The sequence below is a fragment of the Ictidomys tridecemlineatus genome, chromosome 11 (genome assembly GCF_052094955.1).
Source record: "Ictidomys tridecemlineatus isolate mIctTri1 chromosome 11, mIctTri1.hap1, whole genome shotgun sequence".
Lineage (NCBI taxonomy): Eukaryota > Metazoa > Chordata > Mammalia > Rodentia > Sciuridae > Ictidomys > Ictidomys tridecemlineatus.
Window position 1 is genome coordinate 8643867 of NC_135487.1, and position 20484 is coordinate 8664350.

At 52.5% G+C, this 20484-nt stretch overlaps 1 protein-coding gene across 1 annotated transcript; it reads left to right on the top strand.

Moving 5' to 3' along the window:
* The first annotated feature begins 303 nt into the window (after positions 1–303).
* On the top strand, positions 304–2827 carry LOC144368560 (PRAME family member 12-like). The gene is made up of 3 exons (XM_078027742.1): positions 304–599; positions 859–1428; positions 2278–2827. The coding sequence occupies exons 1-3, from the start codon at positions 304–306 to the stop codon at positions 2825–2827; spliced, it is 1416 nt and encodes a 471-aa protein (XP_077883868.1).
* The last annotated feature ends 17657 nt before the right edge of the window (positions 2828–20484 follow it).

Here is a 20484-nt window from a genome sequence, read left to right on the forward strand (position 1 = left end):
AGGTTTGGGATGTGGATCAGTGGTGAGGCACTTGCCTGGCGTGCATTCAGCCCTTGGTTCACGCCCCAGGATCTCAAAAGTGAGGATGAGTCACCTGTCCACAGGGGGCTGGTGAGCCTTCAGACTCCTTGACAACCAGTGGGATTAGAGTTGGGAGGACCAGAGGTAAATCTGGGTACTGGGGATTTGATCCCCACCACCACAGAGCTGTGGCTTACCAGGATTTGGACCTCAGCTGGTTGGGAAGGGGTTTTTCAAGGCTTGGCCTGAAAGGGTGCCTCTGTTCCCTGCAGATTCAACAGGATGAGCTTCGAGACCGTACCCTCACTCCAGGACCTGGTGATACAGAACGTACTATCCGAAAAGGACATGCCCATCCCCAATCTGGAGAACCTGCCCAGGGTGCTCATCCTGAAGTTGTACAAGGAGGCTATAATGGGGGGTCACATGGAGTTGATAAAGAAGATGGTGCTGTCCTGCCCCTTGGCCTGTCTGCATGTGGACTACCTGGTGAAGATAGAAGATCTGAAGGCCTTGACAGCCTTAAGAACTCTACTATATGGGCTAAGCTCGCTGATTTTCAACAAGGTTCACCCCAGGTGAGGGGGGCCCAGGAAGAGACATGGGGGGGGGGCGGGGCAGGGTGAAGGGTGGACCAGGTGGTGCCAGGGAGGAGGCTGCCCTGCCCCCTCCACAGGAAGGGTCCCTGGCTGGATTCAAGGAGAAAGGACATGGAGAAAAATAGGAGAGCAGAGGAGCAGCCGCCCAGAACAAGGGGTTCACTGGGGTCTAATGCACAGGTTGGAAGTCGGCGGGTCTTTGTCTATTTTTCGAGCCTCCTTTCCATTTTCTCCATAGGAAATGGAAACTGAAAGCAATCGATTTTCGAATGAATCAGGACTGCCCCAATCAGTGGTCCAGAGCCCCACTGGGCGCCTGCTCACAAGAGGCCACGTCTCCAAAGGAAAGAGAGAAATGCAGCCAAAGAGCAGCGAAGCCACGCTTGAAGATCTTCATAGAATTCTGTCCGTACACACTCTTCCGAGCATTGCTTTTCATCCTCACCGAGTGGGTGATGAGAACAAGGAGGGTGGTCCGTATATACTGGAAGAAGCTCCAGCTCGATTCTTACTACGCAGAGTATGAAATCCGGAGGACTGTGGCCTTTTACTATGTGCGGGAACTGGAGGTGAATGCTAACCTCTGGAGTTTGGAAATGATGTTCCGTTTTTGTTTTCTCCTGAGCAAGATGAAGAACCTTCGCATCCTCCATTTCTCCAACATGAGCCCGCACGACTTCACCAACCGCTCCAAAAACAGGTGGTATTCCCACAGATACAGCTTTCAACTGCGGAAGGTGAAAAACCTCCGTGAGCTCTACGTGAGCAACGTCTTCTTCCTCTGCGGAATGCTGCCCAAAATCCTCCTGTAAGTATGAAGGGTGCGCATTGCCGCAAAAGCCATTTTTGCTGACCAAGCAGTTACAGGGCTTGTGCCCTGGCCACTGGCCATGTCAGGGAAGGAGATGCTGAGGAGTGACTGAGTGACCTCAGGTTCTGGTCCCTGCTCAGTCCTGAAGGGTGGTCTCATCACCACCCACATAGAAGCAGAGGGCTGAACCAGGGCGCATGGTCTGGGAAGCGGCAGATGCTGGGAAGCCAGCTGGGGGGACAGGAGCTAGTGAGGTAGGTGAGGTTCCTTCCCTGGGAGTCCTGTCCAGCGAAGGAGGTTGGAGACGGGTAGAGGACAGGGCGCTGCAGGAGGGAAGCCCCCACACCTGCACCTTGCAACAGAGAAGCTCTGTGCTCTCCAGCGGGGAGCAGAGGAGCCACCCCCAATGCCCCCCTGGGGAAGGCTGTTTTGAGCCTCAGGTGGTGATTCTGGACTTGAGGGTGAGGAGCAGGGATGGAGGGTACAAGGTGTGAGCCTCCCCAGTGGACAACCCGGGTTGGTTTCCTTCATCTTGCCTGGGTTTGTCCTTCCTACATGACTCCCCCTGACCTCCTGTGGCCAGAGCTGTGGCCTTGGGCTTGGCAGTGAGTGGAGGAGCCTTAGAGATGATGGACCCCCTGGTCACTCAAGTGGTGGTGAAAGGCTCACCCTGAAATGGGTGAGTGTAGGAGCAGATTCTGCAACCCGCAGTGTCCTGGGGGTCCACCATCATCAGAAGGTCAGGGCGACCTTGGGTTTGGGATTAGACAGTTCTCGGCTACCATTTCCCACTATATCCACGTGGTGCCTTCACTCTCCAGAAGTAACTCTTTGCTTTCTCTCCAGGAGTCGGACCCCCTTGAAAACGCTCTCGCTGAGAGGTTGTCCGCTCAAGGAGAAGGATTTACAGCACCTGTCCATGTGTCCGAGCACTGATCAACTGAAGTGTCTGGATCTCAGCTCTTTTCGCATGAAAGGTATGAGTCCTGAGCCCCTCCGGGTCCTGCTGGAGAAGGTGGCACACACCCTTGAGACCCTGGTCTTAGAGTTTTGTGAGATAACAGAGACCCAGCTAAATGCCATCTCACCAGCCCTGGGTCACTGTTCCCAGCTCAAAACCTTCAGTTTCTATGGGAACCAAATCCCCCTGACTGCTCTTAAGAACCTGCTGAGCCACACGGCTAGCCTGCCGCTGGAACAAGCGAAGTACCCTGCCCCTCTGGAGATCTTTGACGAAAACCTCGGGGATATTTGGACTGAGATCAACCCCATGAAATTTGACCAGGTTCGGGAGGAGCTGATGCAGCTGGTGAAGGACATCAGGCCTGTCCACGACATCCAGATTTATTCTTGCAATTGTATTCTTCACTTCAAACGTACAGATTTTATTGCCTGAAACCCAGTGGCAATTCAGTAGGCAGGGGATTGTTGACATGCACAACATTTTAGCTTTCTTGGGCTGGGGGTGAGGCTCAAGTAGAGTGCGCCCTTCAGGCAAGAGGCTGTTCTCCAGAACCTCAAGAAATGCTTCTTACAAATTTCAGATGGGGTTCATGTGTGCACATGGCCTCAAGTTTGAGTCCAGTCTTGACAACTCAGGAAAACCATCTCAAAATAAGGGCTGGGGATGTAGCTCTGGTCAAATGCCCTGGCTTCAATCCCCAGTACCCCTGAAAAATGGGTTAGGGTTGGCCTTCAGGAAGATAGGTATAGGGGCCTTCATTTTATTATGCTACTTGGTTTTTGGCTCTATTATTCCATAATAAAAATGTACTAAATTTTCACTAATATGATTTTTGTGTGTGTGTGTGTGGGAGGGGGGGTATTGAACCAAAGGGTGCTCAACAATTAGGCCACATCCCCAACCCTTTTTAAGACAGGTTCCAAGTTGCATAGGACATAGTAAAGTTGCTGAGACTGGCCTTGGACTTGATCCCCCTGCCTCAGTCTCCCAAGCTGCTGGGACCACAGGTGTGTGCTACCACACCCGGCTGCTAATTTGAAATCCTGTGGAAGCATGGGACATAACTGCCATACCTGCCTTGCTGGATTTGAAGCCCTGCTTTTTTTCTGTGCCTCTGCTCAGGGCCAAGAAGCAAGTCTGAGCTACCAAGACAGACCAGCAGTCCTGTAAGCCTGGTGCTGCCTGCAGATTTGTTCAGGGAAGTGAAGGGGGAGGTTAACTTGGAAAGATCGGATAACCATAGCCAAGGTCAGAGGACAGAAACCCCAGGTACTTTAGAATTTTAGTCTGCACTGTGTGACCAGGCTATTTAAAAGGACTTCCAGTTGCCTAATTCAGACACCACTGGAGGTTCAAGGCTACCTTCTGGCATAACTGAGGAACAGGATTCAAGACTAGGATTGTTTTCTGTTTGGTGGGGGCTCAAAATGGATTTTTTTATTTGGTTATTTGCGGACAATCTGCCCAGTGTGATCAATAAAACAGGACACTCCTGGACCCCCTTCTTGTGGATTTAACCAAACCATTTCGCGACTGTTCTTTTTGCGATCAAATAACTCTCCTTCCTCCCAGCATCTGCAGCTTCCAGAACGAGTGGACGAGTGTTCCAAAGGGGCTCAGATCTGCAGAATTGTGGCCAGGCCAACATTTAGGAGGAGTGTGGAGAAAGATCAAAGTGCTGTCACCTTCTGCAGCCAGCATGTTGCCAAGGTCACTCTCCTTCAAGCAGACTGGCTCTCTCTCCCTCTTGGGGTGAAAATCTGCTACTGGCCAAGCAGGAGCAGCAGCTGGAGCAGGGGTTCAACCGCTGTGGTGACTGGCTCTGGCTGTGGAAGGGGAGGCAGGGGGCTCTCTGCTGTCCCCATATGCCCCCTATTCCCCAATACTAGACTGGCTCCTCCTCCAGGTCTCAGTTGGCATCACCTCCGAGGCCCTCCCTGAACACCCCATCGTCCACACCATGGTTGTTCCATAGAAGGAATGGATCACAGTTGGCCACATTGCACATTCTTGCTTCTTACAGGTGGCCAGCCCCAGAGACAGGGACTCACCTGCCATCTTCATCCATGAGGACCCTACCTGACCCCCTGTCTAGCCACACAGGTGCTTAATACATAGTGTTATGACTGAGCTACATCCCAGTCCTTATTTTTTTTTGACACAGGGTCTCAAGTTGCTAAGGCTGGCCTGCAACCTGTATTCCTCCTGCCTCAGCCTCCTGAGTTGCTGGGATTACAGCTATGTACCACAGTGCCCTCTGGTCTTCTCTGTTTGTGGCCTGTTGCCCACCAGGGCCTCTCCCTATTGGGTGCACTTCTCAGCCTGGTGGTCTCAGGAGGGCTGAGCTTCCTACATGACAGTGGCTCCCAAAGGCAGGAAGCACAGCCTGCCAGGTGTGTTAGGCTCCTCTCCAGGGCCCAGTTCAGCAGCAATCCAGCATATTTACATTCTATTCCTCAGAGCAGGGCGGGGGATGTAGCTCATTGGCAAATGCCCCAGTCTCACTCCCTTATACCAGGCTCAATTCCTTATAAATAAATAATAATAATAAGGAGCGCTGGGTGTGGCTGCACATGCCTGTCATCCCAGTGACTGTGGAGGCCGAGGCAGGAGGATCTTAAGTTCAAGGTCAGCCCCAGCTATTAGCAAGGCCTTAAGCAATAGGGAGATCCTATCTCATTAAAAAATTAAAAGGCCAGGACATGTGGCTCAGTTGTAAAGAACCCCTGGGTTCAATCCCCATTACAAAAAAAGAAAATAAGATAAGTCAATGTCCTATGGATGCCAGGGAACCACTGTGAAGCTTCCTGCCCGTCCCATCCAGAGCCCTTGGACTGGCTGGGTCTCACTGGGCACATGACTTCCCTTGTGAGCACCAGTGTCCACGAGGGAAAAGCAGCTAGTAGGACCAGTCTGGCGTGCAGATTTGAAAACTATGGAAAGCACTTGGCCTGCGCTAGGAGCTCCCAGTGGCAACAGGGCTTCCCTGGCAGGTACAGGGATGTGGCCATTAAGCTGTAGCTCTCGAGGTCAAGGGAAGGACACATTGCCACGTGGGTCTGGGCTCAGCGCTGCCTGCACCCATCCCATCTTCTCCACTTTGAAAGTTCTAAGGTTCCAGCTGTAACTTATTTCCTTAATCCACCCTCCCTGATCCCAGGGCTGAGATGGAACCCAGGGCCCTGTGCATGCTGGGCTGCCCCGCCACTGAGCACCCTCGCCAGCCATGTCTATCCAGGACTTGCTCTGGGCAAGGAGGTTCACCACCTGTCTCCTCCCCTGCCCAATCAGAAGTCCTGTGGAACCACGGGGAACGAAACTCGGGGCCAGGGCTGCCCATGAGATGTGGAAATGCTTCTTGTTTCTGTTTCTTCTCCTTTTAAGATATTTCATTTCTTTTCTGGGCTAGGGGTTGCTCCCTGGTCGCCTCCCACCCTCGGCTGTAACCCCACACACTATCTATAGTCCTCACTCAAGATCCCAGCAGAAGGGAGGGCAGAATTGACGGTGGTGAGCTGACTCTGGGCTTTCAGCGGATCCTCTCTGTGTCCATAACCCTGTCCTCCCAGCCCCTGTGGCTGCTCAGGGACGAGAGCGTTGCCCATTGCCAAGGGCTGCGGTCGGAGGCCCCTGCCTGACGTGGAGGGCTGCAGAATCCTGGAGTCTCCGACACTCACTTTCCAAATCAGGAACTAACAGATTTCTCTTTTTTTCTTTCTGATTCTGAGGCCGAAACCACACAGGCTCTAGCCTACAAGTAAACAGTTGCTGCACCTGGTGCCATGAGTTCTGAACTCAGGGAGAAAGACACAGAGGTCTCCAGGTAGCATTTCCTCAAGAGTCCATTGTCCATTTGCCCCTTTGGAGAAACAGGCCTGGAGAGATCAAAGGACCGGATCACTGTCAGAGCCCTCAAATCTGTGCAGCAGTAAGGACAGGGGTGGGGGGCTTGCCTAGCAGGATGGAAGCCCTGGGTTCCGTCCTCAGCACTGAAAAATAGACAAAAGCTCCTTAGCAATAAAAAGAATGAACTTTTAATATATGTAATAAGGATGAACCTTGAAACAGTGATACTGAGTGAAGGAAGCCAGACCAGACAGAACAGGAAAGTTCTAGAAAATGCAAGTTATTTTAAAGTGACAGAAAACATACATCTTTGATAACAGCAGCCTTGAAGTCCGTGAGGCATTGGCAATACATTCCCACTGGCGGTATCTGCAATATCCATTGAACTTGTGTGATGTTAGTAAGGTCGTTAACTGTTTCAAGTTCATTATTTCTGTGCCCTGTCTGTGCTTGCTCTGAAGGATCAAGACACATTACCCCAAAATATGCTGCACTGGCCTAAGGACTAAGTGGAGGAGGACCAAGGGCAACTGAGGCTCCCAGATGCAGGTAGAGTTCCCTGCAAGACAGGGCTGTCCTGGGAGGAAGGCCCCAGGCCTGAGGCCAGCAGGGCAGAAGTGTTGTTCTCATGGAAGATGGGGCCGACGCCACTGCCGAGAGGAGTCTGCATCTTACTTCTGTCCTATATTTCCATCCTTCCTACTCACCACTCTGAGCTCCCAAGATTCTTGGCTGAATTCATTTCCCAGGGCTGGGGATGTAACTCAGTGGTAGAGCACTTGCCTAGTAGTGTGAAGCCCTGGGTTCCTTCCCCAACAATGCAAAAAAGTTAAAAATTAAAAAAAGTGAAGAATTCATTTCCCTGCACCTGGAGAATGTAAGGCAGCAGCCGGCTTCTTCAAGTCCAGAGGGAGACACAGTCTGCCTCCACTATGCCCCATCAAAGGGCTCTCCCAGCCTCGTGCAGTGGCGCACACCTGGAATCCCAGCAGCTCAGAGGCTGAGGCAGGAGGATTGCAAGTTCAAGGCCAGCCTTAGCCACTTATCAAGGCCCTAATCAACTTAGTGGGATACTTTCTCTAAATAAAAAGCTGGGGATCAAATAAATTTAAATAAAGTGTTCACCCAATATGTCCTGCTCTCTTTGACAAACCCAAAGTCAACCCTTCACCTGTTTTTTTTTTTTTCTTTTCTTTTTTGGCAGGCTGGCTTGAACCCAGGCACACTCTTCCGTAGTTTTTTATCTTGAGACAAGTTCTAAATTGCTGATGCTGGCCTTGAACTTGCCGTCCTTCTTCCTCAGCCTCCCAAGTAGCTGGGATTATTTCAAGGTTGAAGAGTTCAAGTGTTAGGGTGGGGCAAGGGTGAAGGCCAATCCCCTCGGGGAACATTGGGCAGATTTTGGAGACATGGTTGGTTGTCTCATCTGGGGAAGGATCCTACTGACATCTAGTGGGCATAGACCAGGGATGCTGGGTGCACAGGACAGCCTCAGCACAAAGAATGACGCAGCCCTGGGGAGAAACCAGGAACAGAGTGAGGGAAGCAGGAGAGGAAACAATGAATACCAGCGGGGTTCCAGGAGTGCCCGGGCTCAGCCCTATCCCTGGGGGACCCTGGAGCACACATTGTCTCCCAGGACTTGTCCCACCTTAAGTCCAAGGAGTGGGCTTTTGTACCCCAGTCGCCCCTGCCCTTAGTCTCTGGCATGGGCTGGGGAGAGTGCGGGGAGAGGGCACAGGCCTCTGGACATGGCTCCCCCTGTGGCTGAGTCCAGTTATGCTCCTGTCCTCCTGAGTCTGCTGGAACTTCACATTGGTAGCCTGACATTGGCCAAGACACAGAGACGGTCAAATACTACAAACCTGGGCATTCTTTTTTCTCTTCACGCCCCTGTGGGAAGGGGTGTCAGCCTGGTGGAGGCTGTGCTGGCTTGAGGGCAAGTGCCAGAGAAGGCTGCCCCTGGGCACTCTGAAGCTGGGCAGCGGTGGCGGGGTGGGCAGAGCCTGACCCGGGAAGTCTCCTCTTGCCAGGCAACATGGCTGCCTTGGGAGGCCAGTGCCCATCTCACTAGTGGGGACTGCAGTAGAGGAGGGGGCAGGCCGTGGAGGCAGCGCCCCTACAGAGAGCCGGGAGGGAGGGAGCAGCTCCCTCCTGCAGCCTCCTGCTGCCCCCAGCCTGCTCCTGGCCCTGCTGTCCCTCCTGACCGCTGTGGGGTGTGATTGAAGACAGGGCCACATGGAGGAGAAGCTGGGACGGTGGAGACTGGAAGCACCACAGCGGGAAGACTCATGGAGCCTCTTACCAAGTAGATTTTGAAGGAAAGAGCCCAGCTGGCAGCCTCAGGCCTGGGAGCCAGGCAGCTCTGGTTACTGCCCTCCCTGGAGCTTTAGAAAGGAGGGGCAGTTCCTGGAGAGTCCTTGGTAGGAGTGTGCTCAAGGGCTCAGGAGGCCTTCTCCCCAGCTCCCAAGGGAGCTCCACCCCAGGCCACACCAGACCACCCAGGGAGATGGCAGAGTCACAGCAACAAGGGCCATTGAACACCAGAGACATCGGAACCCTTGTCTGTGGCTACTGGAAAAGGGCACAGATTTTGTTCCCAGAGGCAGCTCCTGGAGTCACCAGGGGACCCAGAGATTCCACCCTCACAGATTCACCTGGGGGGACTGACAGCGTGCTCAGGAGACACTCAAGTCCACGGGCGTCCTCAGCAGAGCACTCACAGCCGCCCAGGGGCAGAGGCGTCCCATGTCCAGGCCCCACTGAAGGGATAAACAAGGCGTGGGCTCCGCATAGTGGACGCTGAGGAAAGAGCTCCTGGGAACTGTCCAGAATAGGAAGTGGACACGGGTAGATTGGTGGCTGCCAGGGGCTGGGGAAGGGGCATGGGGGTCACTGCTGATGGGCATGGAGATGAAGTGTTCTGGAGCTGGACAGTGGGGACGGCTGCGTGATGCTAAGGGCCCCTGACTGCACCGTGGCAAAGGCTGAGCTTCCAGGCTGGCGGGTGGCTCTCGGGGAGGGCACAGCAGGCTCCGGGTCCTGGGCTCCATCCCCAGCGCCACGGTGAACAGAAGAATGAGCGTCAGGTGTGTGACCCACATCCCAGTTTTTAAGAGAGGGGAGAAGCCCTGTGGTGTGCATCCTCTTGGTCTCAGAGAGGGCTGGACAGCCCCAAAGCAGCCCAGCAGAGAGGGGGCGGGACCCTGGTAGAGCAGATCCAGGAGGGAAGAGAAGCTCCAGGGAAGCAGGAGGCGCCCTGTGCCCCTGAGAGGCAGTCATGGGGATGCGTGGACAGGCTGCCCACAGGGCAGAGGAACACCCGTGCCAGGGGGGACCAAGGGCCCCAGTGACCCCCTCCCCTCTCCACTCCAGCTCTTCTGAGCCTCCCTGGGTTTCCCTGATTCTCTCCTAGAACATCCTCCACCTGCCCCCTCGCTCCGAACCCTCCCACTTAGCCTGGGCAGCCCATGCTCTGCTTCACAATGTCCCTCTCACAACACCAAAGAGAAACAAGAACAGGCTTAGTTAGACAAAGCAGATTTTTATTGCCGGGCAAAAGCGGACCTCCATTCTGGCTTGTGCAGAGGTCACCGGGCATTTTATTTTATTTGCAGTCCTGAGGATTTGAACCCAGGCATGCTCAGGTTTTTGGTTTTTTGTTTTGTTTTGTTTTGCTTTTTTAAGGCAGGGTCTCACTAAGTTGTCCAGGCTGGCCTCGAACTTGCGATCCTCCTGCCTCAGCCTCCTGAGTAGCTCACACCACTGGGCATTTTAGAGGCTGCACAAAGGAGGGGGCGGTGGAGGGCTCAGGGGAGTCAAAGAAGTAAGGAAACACACAACAGTGGCCAAGGAGAGTGTGTTTAGCCCAGGGTCTGCAGCTGGCAAGGGCAGAAGTTAGGGTCCCACCCTCTTGTGAGGCTTGGAGGCAGAGGCCCCACCTTTCCTGAGCACATGTCAAAGAGCTGGTCCCCAAGTCCTTGGCAGACACACACTTGAGTTGCAGGCATGAATTCCACACACATCTCAAAGGGACAGAGGACACTGTGCTAAGCCCTTTATGTAGATGCTCTGAGGGGGGTCGGCTTCGGGGGCAGATGGTGTGCGAGGGTCAGTGTCTCCACCACCCCTGGGCCTGGCCTCCCGCTACTGCAAGCCCTGCTGGAGTCTGGCCATCTCCAGACATTTGGACGGACCCCTTATTGCTGAGGATTCCACAGATCTCACCAGCGACTCTTTCCCTGACCCCTGAGCCCTGACCCTGGGATGGCTCCTGCTCTGGGACCCCTGATGTCATCATACAAGTGGTTGCTCCTGTCCTTGTCTTCTCTGGCAGGAAAGCACCACAGTGGGGGCCTGATGGCCTGCTGCCTGACCAGAGCCTGGCCTGGGGGGGCCACTTAACAAATCCTGAATGAACGAGCGAACCGGTCTCGAGGACGAAGCCTCTAGGACAGGGAGGGCTTAGGCAGGAAAAGTGGAGGGAATGCGAGGAAAGAACAGACCAAAGAATCTGGTGCCCGTAGGTAGTGGCACCCGCCCTCCACAGAAAACCTGAACTAAGCTTCTCCAGAAATCTTCACCATAATTGATTTTAGAACTATGGGCAAAAGAGTCTCAATGGAGAGTTCAATGGAGGTAAACTTCCTATGTCCCTGCTGCTCTATTACTTGGCCACTGGCCTGGAAGAGATCAGCACCCAGGTGCTCCAGGCCTCTGTACTTATTTTGCACAAACATGCATCCAGTACAGTAGTACAGTACAGAAGTGTGTCCGCAAATGCAAAATGTGATCATAAAAAGATAAATCCTTTCACAAGACCTCTGGCCTTGAGCTGGGCTTCACAGAGACGTCTACATTTCTAAGATTAGAGAAGTTACCACCCGGGCTCCATGGTAACAGCTGGCAGGGGAGGAGAGAAAAGGGAGATGAAGCTCTCCCCTTCTCAGGTGTTGTCCTTGAAGGGTTAACCTGCCCAGCACAGGGAAAGAAAAAGCTGCTTTTAGGTGAACTTCTGAGCTCCTCCCCTTACGTGCTGGGTATAATGTTCTGAAACTGCCTGAACCAGGGATTCAGGAAATTAATTGATTACAGTGAAAGCTGTGCCCTCTGAACCTGGCTGCAGCCAAATAAAACTGTTTCCTGCTATCTTTGGGGCCCTGCCTTTCTGCACTAGAGGAGGGGCCAAGATAGTAGCCCTGTGCATCAGGAGATGTTTGAGGGGTGGTAGGAGCTGCAGGCTTTTGTTCTTGTGAGTGTGTGTGTGTGTGTGTGTGTGTTGTGGGGAGAGTGCTGAAGATTGAACTCACGCATTCTGGTGAGTGCTCTGCCACTGAGCGACCCCCCAGGCCCAGCTGTGTCCCCCGTGGACTTCTGTACAGGGTCAGGGCTGCTATAGGCTGGCCTTTCCTTGGTGGAAATCAGAGAGGGGGACCACAAGTAACAAGAGCAGTTAATTCCACACTGCACAGTGGACCAGGGCCTCTGCCCTCCCTCTCCCTCCTTCCCACTCTCACACTCGTCCCCCCTGGACAAGCAAATCAGTCACTTTAGAAGACACGGGATTAGCAGAGCATCGGGTCTTTGAGGGAGTCCATCAGATGACAGGCTGACCTGAGCCAGGCTCAGAATCTGCAAGAATCGACCTCTGGAGTATAAATTAACCTAAGCTGTGCCCAGTCTCCTCCCTGGAGGGGGCAGGTGGTGGACAAGGACAGATGAAGAACACCCCTTCCCACTTCCCTAGGTTTTAAGCTGTTTTTATATGGAAATCCTGTCCAAGTAATTAACAGAAGTAATTAGGGGTCAGATGGTCACAAATGAAAATCACTCAGTATCCAGCGCTGGTGCCAGGGCCGGCAGTACCAAGGGCGAGGGGCTGACCTGATGATGTGGCAGTCTGACCACGGCTCTGGGGGAAGGCCAGGTGTCCTAGCAGCCTGAGCTATGACAGAGACAGGCAACTACCAAAGAAGGAAACATAACCGGCTCCCAGAGCCCCAGGCTCAGGGCCCTGTCCTTTGTAAGGCAGAGAGGGAAGTTTTCCTTTAATGAACTGAGTGTGAATCTCCCTGTCCCTGGGCCTCACACAGGATGTGCAGCTTTTAAATCCTTGAAAAGGGCAGGAATTTGTCACCCATCCATTCATCCCACCCACCTGCCATCCACAACCCAGCCATCTGTTCATAACCCACCCACTTATCCAAACCCAAAAGAGAGAGAGAGAAGGAGGGAGGGACCCAGAGGTGTCAGAGGGATTCCTTGGGGGAGCTGGCTCAGGTGACGTGGAGGCTGGGATGTCCCATGATGTGCAGAAAGCTGGAGACACTGGGAAGCCTGTGGTTCAGTCCAAGTCCAAAGGCCTGGGGGCCAGGGGAGCCGGCAGCACAAGTCCAGTCCGGGGGTCAGAATGCTGGAGAACCTGGGGTCTGACGCCCAAGGTCAGGAGAAGGGTGTTGGCTCCAGAAGACTGGGCCAGTGAGTTCACCTTTCTCTGCCTTTTTGTTCTGTCCAGGCCCTCGGCGGAGGGGACAAGGCCTGTCCACACTGGGTAGGAGCCACCGTCCACCAACTGAAAGGCCAGGCTCCGCCAGACACCCCCAGAAAGGGCGCTGTTGCAGCCCGCTGAGTACCCCTTAGCCCGGGCAAGCTGAGGCCTTACACCAACCATCACAGGGGGTGACAGGGGAGGGTTTCTTTGCTGGGATTGGCAGGGAGGGCCTCTCTGGGAGGGTGACCTGGAGAGGAGATCTGGATGCCAAGACAGAGGAAAGACTTGAGGGAAAGCATCCCAGATAGAGAGGACAGCAGGAGCAAGGGTCCTGTGGCTGGGACCAGCTGGAATTATGCAAGGACCCCAAGGTGGGTGGGGGGCTTCAGGGTGCTAATAATGGGGAGAGGGACAAAAGCAGGTCCCTTTAGAATCTCAGGACAGCATCATGGGCTAAGGGCCACTGGGGTGAGCAGCAGGCCCCACTCCAGTGCCCCAGGTGCTCAGGTAGAATGGAGATACTCTGCTCTGCTTGAATATTTTGTGACTCTAGCATCCTAACCCTTGGATACAATATTCTCCCCACCAGTCCTTCACCTTCTATGGTTTCAGTTAGCTGTAGTCAACCATAGTTTGGCAATATTAAATGGAAAATTCCTGAGATAAACACTTCACATGTTGTAATAACATTTACTCATTTGTTTGTTTATTTTGTACTAGGGATTGCTAGTACAAAATCTGGCTTTACCACTGAGCCTAATCCCCTAATCCCTTTTTATTTTTTATTTTGAGACAGGATTTTGCTAAGTTGCTTAGGGGGCTTCGCTAAGTTGCTGAGGCTGGCCTGAAATTTGTGATCTTCCTGCCTCAGCCTCCTGAATCTCTAGATTACAGGTGTGCACCAGCACACCTGGCTAAATAACTTCTGTTGTAGAATAATGCTAGACTGATTATATTTTATTAGGAGTATTGCTGACCTCTTACTGTGTCTAATTTATTTATTTACAGTCCTGGAAATTGAATCAAGGGCCTCGCCCATGTTAGGAAAGCACTCCACTGAGCCACATCCCCAGCCCTTTCTATTTGATTTTGAGACAGGGTCTCACCAAGTTGCCCCGGCTGGCCTTGCAGGGGTGATCCTCCTGCCTCAACCCCCTGAGTAGTTTGGGTTACAGATGTGTGGCCACTGTGCTGGGCACTGTGACTCATTTATAAATTAAGGTTTACCATAGGTGCGCATGTGCAGGGAACACGTGGAATAAGTGGGGTTGGGCACCCCCTGTGGTTGCAGGCATCCCCTGGGGTCGCTGTGAACAAGGGTCGACTTCGAAGCTCCCCCAGATGCCCAGCTAGACGGCTGCGGTGCTTCTGAAAGGCCAGCACAGTGGGCTCCGCTGTGGACCAGCTGCACCCTGCCCCGCCTCCCCACTCCCAGGGACTCGCCCTCCAGCCAGGTCACTTGCTGCAGCTCTTGACCTGGGAACCGTGTGTCTGTGTCTTTGGGCCACAGTTCAGGGGCCACCTGCCAGGCCTGGGCCAAGTTGTTATTTAATGACGGGTGACACCCTCAATCTGGCCTCATCTGTGGGGACAGAGGATTCCACAGGGAGGAAGGGACCTGTCCCATGGGCCACCATAGAGCCCCTGAGGAGGTCCCTGTGTTTCTCACCTCCGAGGCAACGGCTCGAGTGTGTGCCGAGGCCACAGCCTCCCCGGGGAGCCCAGGACATCCGGCTTCCTCGACGTCCATCCTGCGCCTGCTCCGGGGCCGCGGCTGCTCTGGCTGGGCAGCGGCAGCCCTGCCCCAGGGAAGCTGCTCAAGTTTCTAGACACGAGTGGACGGAGCTGAGGAAGGGGAGGTCTTAGAGTCCAGGGAAGAGACTGGAGGCAGGCATTAGGGGGCTGGTCCTCAGCCTGTCCATGGGACTAGGCCTGGTCCCCGGCAGCGGTCATGGTTCCCATTTCTGGGACAGGCAGGGTGGCCCTGTCGTGTGCTGGGGGCTGAAAGGAAGCTCAGGGTGTGAGCACCTCCAGAAACAGGCACTTCCCCATCAAGCTCCTGGGCAGGCAGGAATGCCCTGAGGGGCCCCCAAGGGGCCAGGCAGCGCCGGTGGTGGCCATGCTGTCCTGGGCCAAGCTGAGCAGACATGGTGGCCTCTGGATGGAGGCCGTCAGAGTGGCCTTCTCAAGAGGAAGTCTCCCTGTCCCCACCTATCACCTGAGGGTTGCAGCCTGGGCCAGGGGGACTCTTGCATTCAGGCAGGAAGGGTGACGGTGGCCAGGACATTGCTTAGGTGTTCAGCTGTCCTCATTTGCCTTCCTGGGCGAGTGGGCTCTGGGGGCGGGTGGGTCGCATGTGTGGAAGCAGCTCCAACATTCATCCAGATTCTGGGCGCAGAGGGGCAGCTGGGTCCTTAGGCCACCACAGCAGGGCTGGGGACAGCTACGAAACGGAGAAGCCAGAGGCTGGACTGCGGGCTGACTCTGGGACTCTGCTCTGCTTCCCCAGAAGGCACTCTGGGACTCTCAGGGACAAGGGCAGGGAAGACAGTCGGCGGGCAGGGTGCACCCCTTGCTGCACGGGGCTCTTCCCATTCTGCCAAGAAATCAGGGTCACTGACCCTCCAAGGAGGGCTCCTGGCTGCAAGAGGATCTGCAGTCCGCCAAGGCACTTGGCTGTGAGGACCGGCTGGTCACTCCCTGGGAGCTGCTGTGGAGACAGCTGACATTCACTCGCTCTGCGGTGGGATTCCATTCAGAGGCGGAGGGGGCCTGAGCACAGGGGTCTGTGCCCGATGCTAAGAGATGGTTCTTGGAAAACTAGCTCCTGGCTCAGCTTCCAACGGGACTCAGAGCAAAGCGTGAGCAGCAAATGGTCCCGACTGTGGGAGTGAGGATTTCCCAAAAAAGGACGTAGTATTTTTCCAGGGCCAAAATATAAGTCACACCCTGGGAAGGAATGTTCATTAAAAAAAAAAAAAATGATCCCATCTGCAAACAGCAGAGAACAGTGGTCTTTCTCATTTTAAAACTCTTTTTTTCCATGGAAAAACATTTAAAATTTGCACGTGTGTTTATTAGCCTGGGGACTTAGGAACAAAGCTACCTTGTTGGTTGCAGGCAGGTGACACCCACAGGGGCCTGCAGATGTGGCTCAGGGGTAGAGCGCTGGCCTCACATGCAGAGCCCCGGGTTCTACCCCAGCACCACAAAGAAAAAAGAAAAAGAAAAGAAGATCCAAAGGGGTTTCCTGCTCAGATCACGCACAGGGTTTGAACAGATCACTTATGCAAATCATGAGTCACTTCAACCTTGAGGCCGCTAAATAGGAGTTTATAGCCAAGGTACAGAGACGGTGCCTATTTAGTAAAAAATATTTTTTTGACTGTGAGAGATTTTTATTCAATTTGTTGGTGTTTGGGGCTGGGGATGGGACCCAGGGGTGCTCTTCCACTGAGCTACAGCCCCAGCCCATATATATACATACATACATATACACATACATGTGTATACACACACACACACACACAGTTGTAGATGGACACAATACCTTTATTTTATGTATGTATTTTTTTTAAAGAGAGAGTGAGAGAGGGAGAGAGAGAGAGAGAGAGAGAGAGAGAGAGAGAGAGAGAGAGAGAATTTTTAATATTTATTTTTCAGTTCTCGGCGGTCACAACATCTTTGTTGGTATGTGGTGCTGAGGATCGAACCAGGGCCGCACGCATGCCAGGCGAGTGCGCTACCGTTTGAGCCACATCCCCAGCCCAAATGTATGTATTTTTTAATGCGGTGCTGAGGATTGAATCCAGTGCCTCATCCATGCTAGGCAAGCATTCTACCACTGAACCACAATCCCAGTCTCACCAGCCCTTATTTTTTATTTTGAGACAGGGTCTCGCTAAGTTGCTGAGGCTGGCCTCGAACTTGGAATCCTTCTGCCTCAGCCTTCTGAGTAGCTGGAAACACAGGCAAGTGCCACTCCACCCAGCTGTAATAAAAATAGTTTTAAGACAAAATATTAATGCACTCTTAGAACATTGTTTTTTTTTCACTTGACATTTTATCTGTCTGTGCCCGTTGTTACTACAAAAATCATAAATGTCAAAATTCAGTACAATATCTGCACCAGTAGTTGCTTAAACAAAAGTTAATTTCTATAAAACCATTAACTTAATGCAGTTCTACTAAAAGAGATTCAAAATTCCCTCAGTTAACAAGATATAAATCGTGGTCTATATGTTTTAAAGCAGAAAAGTCCCAAAATACCAAGGAGAAAATGTTAATATTTTGGTCTGATGGTTTATACAAGTGGTGACTTCCAATACACATAAAGGAAATGTTCATGGTTAAAACTCTAGAGTGCAAGTAGAAAAACAATCAGAATTTACCCCAGGCTAAACATCGTTAAGGGGCATTAAGTGGGGGCACCATGTATGGCCCCATGTCACCGTGTTCTACATCAAAAGCCTTCCTTCCCTGAAAGGCAAGTTGCAAAGTGTAAATGAGAAGACAGGAAAAAAGAGACTTTTTTTTTTTAAGCTGGGCATTGAACCCAGGGGTGCTTTACCACTGAGCCATGTCCCCAGTCCTTTTTATTTTTTTATTCTGAGACAGGGTTTCCCTAAATTGCTGAGACTGGCCTTGAACTTTTGATCCTTCCTGATAGGAACAGGTGTGCTTTGCTTGGCTCTTTTCTTTGCACAAATCACTACTAGGCATCTCTGTGAGGCTACTCCATGTACTGGGAAGCAGCCACGTCATCAGGAACTGAGAAGAGCAAACCCGCTTTTCAAAACGACACCCATGTGTAAAAGGTAAATCACCACGCACCCCATTTATTGCCCCAGTTTATCGTGATTAGATATAACTCACAAAAAGAAAAATGGCAATTTCTAGTGCCAATATTAAAACATATATAGACACTGACATAAGGAAAAATATATGCATTTATTTTTTGTGGTAGTGGGGATGGAACCCAAGGGGATACCACTGAGCCTGCCTCATCCCCAGTTCTTTTAGGTTTTTTGGGTTTTTTTTTTTTTTGAGACAGAGTCTTGCTAAGCTGCTGAGGCTGGCCTTGAACTTGCCATCCTCCTGCCTCAGCCTCCTGAGCTGCTGGGATGACAGGCGTGCACCACCACACATGGCTTGTTCCCAGATTTTCAAAGGAATTGTATATCCAGGAAGTAATGGTGTCACTGAGCATTATGTGAAAACCCCTCTTTTTCCCCCCAGAATAATGTTCATGCTAAAACTGTGGGATGTGGAAAGTACTGTCCCTGCCCCCCTCATGAACCCCTTCAGGGACTGCTGCACAGGGCTGGTACCAGGACCCTCGGGAGGCAGTGTGACCCTCGGGAGGCAGGTTGAAAGACTAGAGGAGACAGGTGGGAACTTCATCCTCCAGATCCCACTAGAACGGGGCCTAGCGCCATGTCCATTGCCTGGGCACCACCTCCTGAGGATTCTGGGAGAAACACACTCTTCCATGGGGCCGAGAAGGGTTCAAGCCTGCAGCTGTGACCAGAGAGTGGTGCTCCTGGGGATGGGGAACAGTGATGGCAGCTGCTCCACACACGCCCGGCCGAGTGTGTGGCCAGGCTGTGAGCAGCAGGTGACCGACAGGTGAGGACATTAAGTAGTGTCTGACTCCCGGCTTCTGTGCTCCTCCACTGAGCTCTTCTGGAGTCTTCTCCCCTCCCTGCATGGCCCAATGTGAGTGGAGCCTCCCTCTGTCCTGAGTGAAAACTTTCCCCCAGGAGCCTCCATTCCCATCAGGGTGTAAGTGTCGGCTGGAACTTTCAACAGAAACTCTAGCAGCGTCTCATGGCTCGGGATGACCAGTTTCCGGGTGCCTACATGGTTTTCTCAACAGAAGTGCCACCTTCCCCGACATCAGGGCCCACTTCGCAGCTCCCTAAGGTGCTGAGGTGACCATGGAGACCAGGAGGAGGCTGCTCACTTCTCTACCTGCCCAGGGACTGTGAGAAGACAGCCCCTCTGAGCCAAGGATCTCTGCTGGCGACCATAATGCTGGACCGGGAGTCTCCTCAAGGTTGACGAGGGTAAAGAAGGGTAGGGAAGGAGAGTGGAAGAAGAGGAAGAAAGGAGGAGGGACAGAGGGGAGAGAAGAGGGAGTCAGAACCCGGTTTGAAGGCTACCCATCACAGGAATACTGGTTTTATATGTCAGCTTGACTGGGCTACAGGGTGCCCAGATATTTGGTTAGTTCTGTGTGTCCACTGAGGGTGTTTCTGGATGAGATTAACATTGGAATAGGTAGAGTGACTTAGATGACCCTCCCTCATGTATTGGACGCCATCCAGCACTGAGGACCTGAAGCAAACAAGAAGGTGGAGAAAGCGGACATTTGCTCTCTGTCCCCCTGAATGCTGAGCTGGGGCTTCTCCTACCCTTGGATCAAATGTCACCATTGGCTTCCAGCTCACCAGCCACGGCTCCTGCTCCTCAGCCTCCACAACAATGTTAACTAATCTCTTATAGTAAATCTCTTTTTACACCTCCTATTGACTCTGTTTCTCTACTTCTCAGAGACCCCTGAAGAATGTGCCCACTACCTGCTCTAGAGCAGCTCCCAAGTTACTCTCTATCACAGGAGTTCATTGATTTTCTTTGTGCAGAGTTTCTCTACATGCAATGATATTTTTGGCTCCCTGCTGGTCCTATGTCCTACCCATAGAAATATAAGGCCTTCCAAAGAGAGCAGGACTGTCTTTCTTAATTAAAGCAGTATCTGGCTTTTAGCAATCTCTCAATAATTACTAATGGAAGCAAAAATAGAGAGATGAAGGAAATATAGCAGATATATTATGAAGCTGGGCACATTGGTGCAGACTTGTAATCCCAGCTCCTCAGGAGGCTGAGGCAGGAGTTTCACAAGTTAGAGGCCAAACTCTGCAACTCAGAATCTTAAAAAGGGGTGGGGTTGTAGGTCGGTGGTAGAGCATTCTATTGCACATAGATTGATTTGTTCTCCAATCCTCAGTGCTGCAAAGAGAAAATAAAAATATATTATGAGTAACAAAGGAGAAATGTTTTCCCCAAATATCCCAGGAGCTTCTTGAGAGCCTTCCATCCAAGACTCTGTCGCAGCCCGTCCAATGCTGCTCACGGGACGTCTTGCATCCACCCAGGGACACACAACCTGTCTCACATGGTCTCCAACCGAAGTGCTGCGTTCCACATCCTGAAAAACGCTGCCTGTCACAGCCCACTACAAGAAAAGTTTTCCAAAAGTTCCAGAGAGGACGAGTCGGGGCCTGTAGAATGGCCCAGTGGGACAGGCTGAGGAGGACTCAGGAGGGGCTGGGGGACGGGAGCACCGTGACTCCAAAGAGACAAAGTGACTGTCCCTCCTCTGCAAGTTGCTGCCTCTCAGGATGAGGGTCGGGGTTTGCGTTACACCAATGAAGGTTTTTCCAGTGAAAAACAAAACAACAGCAGTGAACGGCCTGTGGCCAGTTCTCATTGCTTTCCTTGATAGCCATTTTTAAAAATTAATTTTTCAAGGACCCAGGGATTGAACTCAGGGCACTTTAACACTGAGCTGCATGCCCAGCTCCACCTCCCTGTCTTAAAAAAGACAGGGTTGCTGAGGCTGGCCTCCCTTATGATCCTTCTTCCTCAGCCTCCCGAGGAACTGGGATCACAGGCATACACTTTGTTCCACCTTAGCTGAACGGGGTCTCCTAGTCTGCCTGGGCCACTATAACAGAACAGCACACCGGGG

Coding starts and splice junctions, on each gene's coding strand:
- LOC144368560 (XM_078027742.1), top strand. CDS start 304: ATGAGCTTCGAGACCGTACCCTCACTCCAGGACCTGGTGATACAGAAC. Junction 600..858: donor TTCAACAAGGTTCACCCCAG/GTGAGGGGGGCC, acceptor TTTTCTCCATAG/GAAATGGAAACTGAAAGCAA. Junction 1,429..2,277: donor ATGCTGCCCAAAATCCTCCT/GTAAGTATGAAG, acceptor CTTTCTCTCCAG/GAGTCGGACCCCCTTGAAAA.